Below are 13,896 nucleotides of genomic sequence, written 5' to 3'. Positions count from 1 at the left end.
TCTTAAATAATCTTTTAATATCTGTAGGATCTGTAGTGATAACCCATTTTACTCTTCTACTGTTGGTTTCATTAATTTTCTCTATTGTTTCTGTTTCTAGTCTCACTCATGGGTACATATATATGCATATGTGTGTGTATGTATATATATGCATGTGTGTGTACATACACACACGTATTATTGCCTTTGTCTTTTTTTTTTTTTTTTTTTGGCAAGTCAGCTGACAGCTTTATTGCATTGGGGAAGGGGACAGATCGCTCAGGAGCTCTTGGTGGGGCGGGTCCGCTTCCTCTTCACCATCACAGGCTTCTGGCTGCGCAGGATGGCGCTGGCTCTGTGGATGGCAGCCATACGCAAATCCGGGCGGTACTTGTTCTTTCGGATCATGTGCCGGATGCTGCTGAGGGTATTGCCTTTGTCTTTTCGATTTGGGTAATAATTTCTTCTTTTAGCAGTCTATTAAAAGAGAAGCTTAGATAATTGATTTGACATGTTTCTCTTTACTGAAGTTGATATTTAATACTATAAATTTCCCTCTAAGCAATTTTTAGCTACATCCCACAAATTGTGAAATATATAGGATTTTTTCCATTTTTATTCAATTCAAAATATACTCTAATTTCTTTTGAGACTTCATTCTTAACCCATGGGATTTTAAAAAGTTGTGGTTTAAAGTAAAGGAGCTATTACAGTGGAGGATTACTGGACTGAATGTCAATATTATGACATAGTATGAGTGTGTTTCATGTTTGGTAATTGCAATCATTGTTGCTTTTGTTGTGGTTATCTATTTACAATGTTTGGTGTCAGTTTATTTATCTCTTGTAAAAATAAAATACAGTGTGTGTGTGTGTGAAAAAAAAAAAGATCAAAGAGAAATGGCAACCAAATGCAATGTATGATCCTTGATTGGATCCTGGATTAAAAATACTAAAGAACACAATGGTCACCTACTAGGGAAATGTGATTTTGAGATTAGTGCTACTCAAAAGTATAGTCCATGGTCCCATAAAAAAAAAAAAAAAAAAGTTGTTCTTAAATTTTCAAATATTATGGATTTTCAGATCTCTCTTCCTCTTATTAGTTACTAACTTAAATCTGTTGTACTCAGAGATGTGTTATATAATTTCAGTCTTCTTAAATATACTATGACTTGTATTATACCCAGAGTATGGTCTTCTTACTGTACTTCATATGTGTACTTGCACAAATGTTTATTCTGATATTGTTGGGAGGAATGTTGATGGTTCCTACCATAATCGTGTATTTTTTTTATTTTTTATTTCCTTTCAGTTCTATTAGTTTTTGCTTAATGTATTTTGAAGCTCTGCATACATGTTTATGATGTCTTTTCTATGTGATTTGGCTGTTTTTCATAATGTAAAGCCTGTATCTCTAGCAATATTCCTTGTTCTGAAGTCTGCTTTATCTGATATTAATTTAGCCAATCCAGACTTTTATAATCAGTAGTTGCACGATAAATGTTTTTCATTCTTTTACTTTCTTTCAAACTATCTCTTTCTATTCCAAATGAATTTCTTTTACATAGTATATTTTCAGGTTTTACATTATTACCCATTGTGATAGCCTACAAACTAGGATACTAAGCTTCCTAGTATTTGGAAACAATTTGCTTTTCCTAGTAATTAACTCTAAATGTACAATGCAATTTATTGTAAGCTTACTGTAGTTTATCATATTTTTATTATCCATTTTTTTCCCCTGGGATAATTCGACCTAATCAAATGAAAAATCAAACTGTTGCTTGCAAATTGTAAAATGTTGCTTTTTACATTCATAGACCTTATTTGCACTGACTCTGGGAAGAGATAATCCCATGAAAAGTGTAGTAAAAATATTTTTGATTAGTCCCCCAAGTTAATTAATTTTTTTCAATTGCTCAAATGCATTTTGTAATCACACTTTACAATGCAAACTTAGAATGCATGTTTGTGCTACGCTACAGACATAGCCAATATTTGGGGGATGGGGGATGGGGAAACTGGAAAGGACCACTACAAGCTTTATGATCTTAAATTATATTTTGGTTTTTGTGTCTTCCCATATATAGCCTTATCATCCTTTTCTCACTGCCATGTATTTTTATTCTTCAGAGCCTTATTATAAATTCAGTATTAGAGGTATGAGCCTACAGGTCACTGTATACATATCTTGCCTGCTTGGTTTGCATTAGAATCCAAAGATAAAAATTCCAAGTTTAATTGAATGGGCTTTACAACTGATGCTAAGGAGGACAGAAACTGATACCTCTAGTTATACAAAGTCCTGAACTTCCTTATCACACAATGTTTTCTGTTCCTCTGGATATACCACATATATTTTTTCTCTGTGGTTGTCTTACTCTTTCTTTTTTTAAAATGAAATTGGCTAGGTTTTAGGGTTTTATTATCAAATGAAACTGCTATAATTCAAGATAAATTATGGGAATGATCAAAAAGTTATACTTAAAAGGATGAATACACATATTTACAAAAGAAATCAGGAGAAATCTTAAATGAATGCAGGAGGCTCCCATTCTAGGAAATTAGTACTTGAGACATATCACGCCTTTATGACACTTTATTCTTTTTTTTTTTTTTTTTTTTTTTTTTTTTTAACATCTTTATTGGAGTATAATTGCTTTACAATGGTGTGTTAGTTTCTACTTTATAACAAAGTGAATCAGTTATACATATACATATGTTCCCATATCTCTTCCCTCTTGCATCTCCCTCCCTCCCACCCTCCCTATCCCACCCCTCTAGGTGGTCACAAAGCACAGAGCTGATCTCCCTGTGCTATGCGGCTGCTTCCCACTAGCTATCTATTTTACGTTTGGTAGTGTATATATGTCCATGCCACTCTCTCCCTTTGTCACATCTTACCCTTCCCCCTCCCCGTATCCTCAAGTCCATTCTCTAGTAGGTCTGTGTCTTTATTCCTGTCTTGCCACTAGGATCTTCATGACTTTTTTTTTTTCCCTTAGATTCCATATATATGTGTTAGCATACTGTATTTGTTTTTCTCTTTCTGACTTACTTCACTCTGTATGACAGACTCTAACTCCATCCACCTCACTACAAATAACTCAATCTCGTTTCTTTTTATGGCTGAGTAATATGCCATTGTATATATGTGCCACATCTTCTTTATCCATTCATCCGATGATGGACACTTAGGTTGCTTCCATGTCCTGGCTATTGTAAATAGAGCTGCAATGAACATTCTGGTACATGACTCTTTTTGAATTACGGTTTTCTCAGGATATATGCCCAGTAGTGGGATTGCTGGGTCGTATGGTAGTTCTATTTTTAGTTTTTTCAGGAACCTCCATACTGTTCTCCATAGTGGCTGTATCAATTTACATTCCCACCAACAGTGCAAGAGGGTTCCCTTTTCTCCACACCCTCTCCAGCATTTATTGTTTCTAGATTTTTTGATGATGGCCATTCTGACTGGTGTGAGATGATATCTCATTGTAGTTTTGATTTGCATTTCTCTAATGATTAATGACGTTGAGCATTCTTTCATGTGTTTGTTGGCAATCTGTATATCTTCTTTGGAGAAATGACTATTTAGGTCTTCTGCCCATTTTTGGATTGGGTTGCTTGTTTTTTTGTTATTGAGCTGCTTGTAAATCTTGGAGATTAATCCTTTGTCAGTTGCTTCATTTGCAAATAGAAAATGATGATCTGCAAGGAGGCAAAACCATGGAGTCTTTCATAAGCACAGATCCAGAAAGCAGGATATACCAACATCTGGCAATAGTTTCTGAACAAAAAAGAACTTGATTGCCACTGTATCTCTCATAGCGTGCTCTTGCAGACATTAATCTAAGCTGATGTTCCCTGAGATTTGATAATATTTCCATTCCATGAAGATAAGAATAAATAGTATTTAAGTCCTCGGGCGTCCGCTCGGGCGGCTTCTTCTTCAGCGCCTGCCTAGCTCCGGGGTCCACGGGTGAGTTCATGGTCGCGGCCCTGGCCCCCGTACTCCCCAGCCTGCCCTTAGCAGCCCACGCGACAGCCCATTCACCCTAGGTAGGGGGGCTACACCCCTTTCCCCCTCCCCTGAAGAAGGGAGCTCCGGACTGCGGGGGGACCGCGCTTTCGCAAACAAGCCTTCGCACCGCCCGCCCAGGGCCTCAGCCCACGCGCGACTGGCCCGACACTTTATTCTTATTCCATAGCTTATTGGTGGGAGAAAGAAAGTGAGAAAATGCAATCTAAATAAACTCTTAGCTTCTTTTCTATATCCCACTCCTACCTCCCCATCTCCAGCTATCTAGAATTCCATCTTCCTAGGTGATGGTAGAAGTCAAGAAAATAACTTAAAATGCCTTCAAATGGAAATGCATGGTATATAATACTTCCTTTGATTAACTCAGTCCATCAAAGGCCATTTATCACACACACACACACACACACACACACACACGCACACACACAGAGCAATAGAAGGATGTGTTTCCCCAAGATGCAGAATACCTATTTAGAGGAATGGTTAAAAAATCAGGATGTAATACCATGTAATAAGTATCCCCATGCAAAAATTCAGAAGGTATCAGGTACATGTGGATGGAGGTAAACATAGAAGGTATACCAGTTATCCAAGGGAGCTAGGAAATGTTGAGCAGCACTCTGCCTTGAAATAATATTTTGCAATTAACTGAGTAGATGGCATTTTATAGATTGTCTTAATGGTCCAGTTCTGATGTACTACTTTTTTTCTGACACCAATCTTAACCTGCTAAATTCTCACTGAAATGATGAATCCTTCTGGTTCCCACAGTAATTGTGACTGAATATATGTCAAGCATATAATTATTTCAGGGGTTAATGCATAAACCCTTTTAATGTCCAAAAGCTTACAAATTTTACTACCTTCAATAGGTATAGGTTTTTTGTTGTAGTGATTTTTTTACACTGGATTTGGGTACCAACTGATTCAGTGAAGCAGACTTATCAACTTTAATACTCTCTAAAGATTAAAAATAATTACAGGTAGTAATTTCCCCATTGATGTTTGCACTATAAAAAAAGTCATATACACGTGTACAAGCATCGAAATTTTCTAAACTAGGTGGTCATAAAACTTATCATGTGAAAGACTGCAAGCTGTATTTCATTTGGAATTCCAAGAGGCCTAGCAGGGGATTGGTAGTGGTAAGGCCAGGATCCTGGGTATGAGTTAGCGAGGATAGGGGGCAGAAACCACTAAATGTAAACATGCTTTTAAAGGAAGTTTAAAAAATCCCCATTTTATTAACTAATTTACAGTCTTAGCCAATCCCAACGTTCCTTCCAGAGACATAATTCTTGAAAAAATATTTGCTACTGAATCTTTGTTCTCAAGGGGACTTGAATAGCACATTTATATATAAAATTCAACATGTCAATGATGTCTTTCAAGTTGAAAGCAATCTGTGGAATTTACATGTCTAAATACGTTATTATTAACATTTTAAATAATATTCTTTACCCAGAATCTTACTGTATGTGTCCCAGTACTTCTGTGGTCTGTACCCAGTACTTCTGTGGTCTGTTCACCCACTTCCTGCGGTATCAGAAATCTCCCATTCCCAGTGGGTCTGTCTTATTTGTGCTCAGCACACTGGAAGCTAACCAGGATGTCCTCTAGATAAGAGGATTAAAGTGCAAGTTTTAATCATAGTAACATCTATTCATTATTAAATTATGGAGGACCTTTCAGAACAGTACAAGGGGAATCTGGTGACCTGAGTTATAGTTCTGGTTATGACACTAACTGTTTGAGACTGAGCACATCACATAACATTACTCTTGAAACTGTTCCCATATCTGTCAGCTTGAGTTATAGGAGAAAAAATTTATCTCTGAAGCTCAGTTTAAAAGTACTTGATCGTATGTTTTGCTGCTAAGGTCGGTGTCGATTTCTCCATGAGGCAGAGTAGGCACAGAGGGCTTAGGACCCTCATGATTTTTAAGGGAGGGGCCCATGAAAATGTTTGTTTTTTTTAAATAAGAGAAAACATTGAATTTTTAGGTCAAAGACAATGCTTTACTATATAATATTAATATATGTGTCTTTATATGAATGCAGTTGTAAAACATATTTTCTAATATTGTTTTATCAACAAAAAAGCCCACGAAGGCAAACTGTCTAGAGCCCATAAAAGTCATAATATAGCCCTGGCTATGGTTGAGAAAATTGTGGCTGAAGGGTTAGAAGATTTGGACTTCACATTGTAACAGACCTAGAGCTAAATTTAGATTTGAACTTATTCGTCTTAGAATTGAATCATACAATTAAAGTGATATCATTTCATTCCGTCAGTGCATATGCTTCTTTTTCCTCTGAGCTTTGCACATATTTTTCATGTTCATGACCCGTAATGTACTCATGACTCATTTTTCCAATTCATGGAACACAATTCCATCCCATTGCATTGCCACAACTCAGTTTAATAACTGCACTTATGTGCAAACTTGTGCATATGTATGCACATACAACGTGCACACACATACACACACAATGACATCCTGTTTCCTCTTCCCTGTGTCAGCTAGGACATGATTTCCTCCAAAAAGATGTCTCAGCCCACCCATGTTTGGATTAGGTGCTCTTTTCACCCATCCACACTGTTCGTTCTTGGATGGTGAGAACCATCTTGCTTTTCACCAAAATTTAACAACTTTCATATTGCCAAATGTAAGGCACAGAGACAACACTCCATAAACATTGCCAAGAGAATAATTCTAAACCTTAGTAGGCCCATTTATAGAATGAAAATTCTAAACACACTCTACTGAGATGAGTAAAAACATATGCACACCAATTTGTATGACTAGTTCATTGGGGAGCTTATTATAATATACCTTACTACTCCAAATATTTACAAAGCCAATAGTATGTTTTAGTCTAGAGTCTATACTTAGGCATTGATACTTTTTAAAAAGTTTAATAAGTAAATATTAGAAAATAAAGAAACCTTGTATTCTCTTTCTAGTTCAATTGAAAACTATGATGAAATTACCACTTAGCATTGAGCCAAGCATTATGAAAAATGGAAATAAATGACAATCTAGTCTCTTTCTGCCCTCAGAAGTTGAAATTTAACTAATGCAATGCTATGCCAGCTGTATATTTCAGCTACAGATACATAATTTTGGAGTTAATCCTTTTTTATGTAATGGGCTTCCACGTAGAGGTAACGTAGGCTATCTACAAGTGGGCTTTCTAGTATTGTGCAAATATTGAAGCATAGAGTTAAAAAGTAGTGCTGAGGGCTTCCCTGGTGGTGCAGTGGTTAAGAATTTGCCTGCCAATGCAGGGGACACGGGTTCGAGCCCTGGTCTGGGAAGATCCCACATGCCGCGGAGCAACTAAGCCCGTGCACCACAACTACTGAGCCTGTGCTCTAGAGCCGCGAGCCACAACTACTGAGCCCATGTGCCACAACTACTGAAGCCCGCATGGCTTGTGCTCCGCAACAAGAGAAGCCACCGTGGTGAGAAGCCTGTGCACTGCAATGAAGAGTAGTCCCCGCTCGCCGCAACTAGAGAAAGCCACGCACTGCAAGGAAGAACCAAAGCAGCCAAAAATAAATAAATCAATTACTTAATTGAAAAAAAAAAAGTAGTGCTGATAAAATTTAGTGCTTTTATTTAAGCCTGACTATCTCATCAATGTATATTTTAAGTATATTTTTAAGTATATTTAAGTATATTTTTAATGGCCAATAATATAGTTCCATGTTTGCACCTTTTAAGTATATTTTTAATGGCCAATAATATAGTTCCATGTTTGCACCTTTGACTAATTTTCACAAATGAGTATCAGGTATAGTTTTTGCATTTTCAGGTATAACAGCAAGAACTCATTTTGCAATACCCAATTTAGTGCATATTTCACATATTCACATAGTAGAACAAGCTAAAGCGTGCAGTGGTTGTTTATACACTATTAGTGCATGCACAGAAGGTCTTCATAGAAAAAACTTTGAATGGGAATGATGTTTAACGGGTTCTTTTTTCCAGCTATGGATATTTTTTCTTGATGTTCTACTAATAATGTGTAAGTGAGGAATGACCCCATCTTGGGTAGGAATTCCTAATCAAACTCCCAAACTCTCTCTCCCTATCTCTTCACTTATTGCTTTTTAGAAACAGTTCAAGTCTTGGATCAAAGAAAATTGGGTACCAGATGGCTTTTATCCTAACATCTGTAAGTTACCCTGAGAGCATTCTTGCTACCAGTTTCCACGTAATGAAATAAATCCTACTACAGCAGGATGAGACTTCCAGGAAGCAGCAGGTGTAATGTCACAGCTGTATTAGTGCGGATCAAGTTACATCTGGGACTGTCACACTGGCTGCTAAAGTTAAAAAGGCTGCTGAGAGAGCAGCAAGAACTCTTGGATGCTCTTCTTTAGTTTATTAACAAGAATCGTAGAGAAAAGTGGCCACACCAAGTTATGTGTCTCACTCAGCAATGCTTCTCTTTACTCCTGCCATATGCTTTATCCACCACTGCCCAGAATTTATATGGGTTATATCTGGTTTTGCAAATTATCTTGTTAAGACCTTAGCATGTAGTATAGCTAGAGAAGTGTATTACCGTTTTATGTGCAGGTCACATTCCTGGAGAATAAAATTAATTTCAAAAGGTCTCTCTTGAAGGGGGATTTGAATCTGAGAATAGCAAGGATCAAGGCTTTTTGGAATTCTGTCTGTATTGACAACAATCCTAACAATGTTTTATAACTTATCTGAGACTAGCAAACCTTTATGTTTCATATTTCATTCAACAATGATATATTGATTGCCTGTTTGACTAATGTCTTGTGTGAGTGTTGTGATGTTATATATAAATAGGATATAAGCACAAAATGGTATAAATGGTCCTCAACATGTTGTTGTGCTTTTTTAGGGGAAGGGACCAAGTTTCCTTCTCACTGAAATATTTTAGAAAAAATAATAATATTCAATCCAGTTCAAAAATATTTACTGAACACTTTGTGCAATCCCTATATTAGCAACTTTGGACGCAAGACATAGGCCCTGCTTTAAGCTTACAGTCTAAACAGAGATACATATGCAAATGCACACTTAAACTAGAGTGATAAATATTCAATGTAGAATTATATATTTTCTATGACATTAGAGCACAGTAGGTAATGTGTAATGAACTCTTGGAAAAATATGATCAAGCATATGGACTCATATTATTTGAGTCCTTAGTGTAATGCTTTGATTCAATTATCTCACAAAGTGCTTTATACTAGATGCATAAAATGGTATCAGATGCATAAAAAGAAAGTATTTAGTATGCACTGGCTCATTTTAATTGTATAAACACACCTGAAAAATGTTCCTTTTTTCTCAATGTTGAAATTTCATTAGATTGTATTGGTGCTATGAAACTCTAAAAGGATTAAAATTGTTCATCCATAGAGGCTTGGGTATGGTCTCAGTAATCTTTAGCACTTTCTATTATGATTATAAATGGTAAAATTAAAGGGAATAAAAGCTGGAACATTAAGATTCTAATCAACATAATCAACCAACTTGAAGAATGACTAATTCCTTTTATTGAGAATGGATTACAGCTTAATTGATCACCTGTTATGTGTGGAGACCTAATTAATAATTGAGATGTGTCAAAATGATTATTGTATTTTGTGATCTGCTCTTCTTGGCTTCCTATATAATAAAATTAACATGCTATAGAGAAAATAATGGTAGTGATAAATATTTCAGAAGAATAATGAAGACTCTGTGATTACAGACATGCAATAAGGTTCAGTGGGACAGATGCTTTAAAATGTACATATAAAGGAAAACATAGTTTGTAATATGATCATGAGAATAATTGCTGTAGTGTGTGCTGACTTGAATCAAACAGATTCTTCTAGTTAAAAAAAAATCCAGAAAATGACTGATTATTTAGAAAAAAATGTTCTGATCTTCCTACAGTAGTCACCTTATATATTATTTTCCCATCAATGTAATAAGCAACATACTAGGGCTGTGAGGCACTAAATAGGAAAAAGTCATAAACATGTTCTGAAGATGAACCTCCCTGTGGTTCAGCTGTGTTGACATTACAAGCGAGTTTGTTAGAAATGCAGAATCTGTGCCTCACCCAAGATTTGCTGAATGAGAACAGACATTTAACAAAAGCCCCAGGAGATGTGAATATACATTAAAGTTTGGGAAACACTGGAATTATGGGAATGCAGAATGCTAAGGGATGATTTAATAATCTTAAACTTCATGTGGTATTCGTATTAAATTATTTTTAAGAGTAAAATAAAGAAATGTGGTTTTGTAAGAAGTTCTTGAAAATGAAATTTATTAACTGAAAATGACATTATAGAATTTCATTAATTTGTGGCATTTTCATTCCAGGAGATAGTTTAACTGTGGTCTCAACCCACTTGATTCCTTCTAATTATAACTGTTTACAATTTCAAACAAGTACAGCTTCTTTACATACTGTTTTTATACTCTAAAATTTAGCTTCTGTTTTTCACTGTAAATAGTCCAACCTATTCAGAAAGTTATAAACATATTAATTACTTAATTCAAGAAAGTTTTACTGATACACACACACACACATATATATACATAGCAACATGCTATTCGCCAGTGAGGGAAAGTCAATAAAATATAATTACTTAGACATGATTGAGAATTATATATTAGTGGAGGAGTAGTTTATACACATAAGAAGTTACATGTCAGACTTGAAATTAAACAACTGGAAATAATGTGAAATAAATTTTAAAAATCATCTGGTTCGAGATATTGCAATGAGTTATCAAGTACAGATGTTATCTTCCCAGTAATAGACACGTTTAAAATATTTAATTGATTTGGGTCTTGATGAAGTGGGTTTTTGAAAATTAATTTATATATTAATAATGCCCTCTATGATATATTTTAAATAAGAAAGATTAAGGTTAAGAAACCTGTTAGTAGATATTGTTCACTCATTTGCATGAAATGATGATTTAAAACAGTGTGGTGGCACATTAAACGGTGAGCGCGGTGTTGGGGGAAGAGAGCTGAGAGCCATGGAGAAAGAAAACAAAAGCAAGAGAATATAGACTGACCATGTAAGAGGTGTACTTGGTTAAATGGAAGTGTCAAAGATGTTCTATATTTTGAGTCAGGTTACTGGAAGTATGATTATTTGTGGTTTTTATACTGAAGGAACAATGTCTTGAAAAGGTTAATAAGTAGGCTTCTAGCAACATAGAACATACCTAGGAAGAATTATCATTGAACAAAGTAACTATTGGTTTGTTTTGCATAATTTCCTAGTTTTATTTCTTTTTGTGAGTGTTTATCAATTGTTCATTTGTTTATGGAACTGTTTTACATTTCCAAGAAAATTGAGAAGATACAAAGACTTCCTAGATACCCACTGCCCCCACACATGTGTATCCCTGCTCATTATCAACATCCGTAACCAGAATGGTACATTTTTTACTAAGGATGAACCTACTCTAAACTATCACTCAAAGTCCTTAGAGTTCACACTTGGTGTTGTACATCTTATGGATCTGAATGAATGTTTAGGGACAAATGTCTAAGTTTTTTGAGGATCCTACTGATATATCCTCTTGCTCAGAGATTCTTTCCTCAGCCATACCCAGTCTACCAGTAAGCCCATCAAAGGTGTTCTTCATTTACAGTGTTCTTCATCTCTCACATTTCATTTTAGTTCTTTCTGAGGATTTCCATCTCTCTGCTTACATAGCCCATCTGTTCTTACATGCTGTCTACTTTCTTCTTTAGAGCCCTTAACATATTAATCAAAGTTGCTTTAAATTCCTGGTTTGATAATCCCAACACTCCTGCTATGTCTCATTCTGATGCTTGCTCTGTCTCTTCAGTTTATGCTTTTTGCCTTTTGGCATGCCTTGTAATTTTTCTCTTGATAGCAGGATGTGATGTACTGGGAAATGGAGCTGCTGTAAATAATCCTTAATAGTGTGATAGTAGGGATGGGGGAGGGGAAGCATTCTATAGCCTGTGATGAGTTCTCAGTCTTTCAGTGAACCTATTCCTCTGGACTGAACGTCACAAATGTTTCTCAAGATTTTCTCACTCCTTAGGAGGCACTGGATGGTCACTGTGGGCTGGATTGGATTTTCTCTTCCCCCAGGTAAATTAGGCTCTGATAATACTCCAGCAGGTTAGGCTCTGGTTAAGTAGCCTGAGGGCAGGCCTTGTTAAGAACAGAGTGATCTGAGGTATTTCCAGAGATTTCCTTTTCCCCTCTCCCTGTGGAAAGCACAAGGGGATTTTTCTCAGATATTTACTGTGGGAACTTGGTCGAGCTCCTGGAGGTAAATCTCACCATGTCAAGGACCTTGCCCCTGGAGTTTTTAATTCTCAGAGTTGTGCACACTGAACGTCCAGAAATTTATCAATCACAGTTCAGTTTTATTACTCTGTTACTGGTTCCGGATGGTTTCTGCTCATGAGTCTCTGGTCTGCTAAGCTGTGCTTACTTCTATTCACCTGTCTCTCCAATCTTGGGATCAGTAGTTTGCCTTGAGTCCTCTCCTCTGTTACAAATCCAAGAAGAGTTGTTAATTTTTTTTAGTCCGTTCAGCTTTTTGTTGTTGTTAGGATGGAGTGTTAGCTTCCAGGCTCCTTACATGTGAACTGAAAATGTCATTCTTTTTTAACTGCTCAGTAGCATTCCATTGTATGGATATAGCATGATTTGTTAATCCATTCACCTGTGACATTGGCTTGTCTCCAGGCTTTCCCTATATCCATGCATTGCTATAAACATTCATATTTTAGATGAGTATACTTTCATTTCTCTTGCATAAATGTCTAGGAGTAGAAGCCTAAGTTACATTATAGATATATTTTTAACACTGAAAACAATCTGCCTATCCTATTGCTGCTGTAACAACTTACCACAAACTGAGTGGCTTAAAACAATACAAATTTATCTATTACATTTCTAGAGGTCAAAAGTCTAAAAAATTTTCCACTGAGCTCTGTTCCCTCTGGCGGCTCCAGGGGAATATCCATTGCTTTGTTTTTTCAGCTTCCAGGCTGCCTGCATTCCTTGGCTACTGCCCTCTTCCTCAGGAAACTCTAACCTTTTGTTTCTGTGAGCATCTCTTTTACTGACTCTGATCCTCCTGCCTCCCTCTTATGAGGCCCCTTGTGATTACATTGGTTTTACCTAAATGATCCAGGATAATCTCCTAAATCCCCAAGTTAGTCACATCTGTGAAGTGTAAGGTAAGGTAGCATATTCACAAGTGTCAGGATTCAGGATATAAGCATCTTTGAGGAGCCATTATTCAACTTACTACACTGTCTTCAAAGAGTTTATATCATTTGACAATCCCATCAACCGTGTAAAAGATTTCTTATTCCTCCACATCCCCACCAACACTTGTTAATCATCAATCATTTTAGTTTGCATTTCTCAAATGATGAATGATGTTGAATATCTGTTCGTGTACTTTTTTGCCTTCTATCTTCTTAGGTGAATTGTCAGTTCAAATCTTTTTCCCATTTTTATTGGGTTTTGTGTTTTTTGATGGTTGGATTTTGAGAATTCTTTATATATATGGATGTAAGTCTATAATCAGATATGATTTGCAATCTGTTATCATATATTTCTGCCAGGCTCTGGTGTGTCTGTGTTTTCTCTTAACAACGTCCAAGCTCATCAAGTTGTATACAGTAAATATGTACAGCTCTGTGTATTTCAATCATACCTCAATAAAGTCGTTGAAAACAAAAATAAAATAAAGTGATAGCATGAAAAAATGAAAATACTCAGGATGTATTTGACAAAAGGTGAACAAGGCTTATATACTGAAATCTACAAAACATGACTGAGAAGAACTCAATAATGGAGAGACAT

General features: G+C 36.0%; 1 protein-coding gene across 1 annotated transcript; it reads right to left on the bottom strand.

Annotated features, from left to right (window-relative positions):
- Positions 1 to 258: 258 nt before the first annotated feature.
- On the bottom strand, positions 259 to 3,973 carry LOC137758798 (large ribosomal subunit protein eL28-like). The gene is made up of 2 exons (XM_068534791.1): positions 3,788 to 3,973; positions 259 to 456 (listed from the first exon to the last, which is right to left on the bottom strand). The coding sequence occupies exons 1-2, from the start codon at positions 3,971 to 3,973 to the stop codon at positions 259 to 261; spliced, it is 384 nt and encodes a 127-aa protein (XP_068390892.1).
- Positions 3,974 to 13,896: the final 9,923 nt, after the last annotated feature.

Source organism: Eschrichtius robustus, chromosome 2 (genome assembly GCF_028021215.1).
Source record: "Eschrichtius robustus isolate mEscRob2 chromosome 2, mEscRob2.pri, whole genome shotgun sequence".
NCBI classification, from domain to species: Eukaryota; Metazoa; Chordata; class Mammalia; order Artiodactyla; family Eschrichtiidae; genus Eschrichtius; species Eschrichtius robustus.
The sequence above is the reverse complement of the archived record's forward strand: the minus strand, read 5'-3'. Positions and strand labels throughout refer to the sequence as shown.

Coding starts and splice junctions, on each gene's coding strand:
- LOC137758798 (XM_068534791.1), bottom strand. CDS start 3,973: ATGAACTCACCCGTGGACCCCGGAGCTAGGCAGGCGCTGAAGAAGAAG. Junction 457..3,787: donor AGAGATACAGTGGCAATCAA/GTTCTTTTTTGT, acceptor CTCTTTTAATAG/ACTGCTAAAAGAAGAAATTA.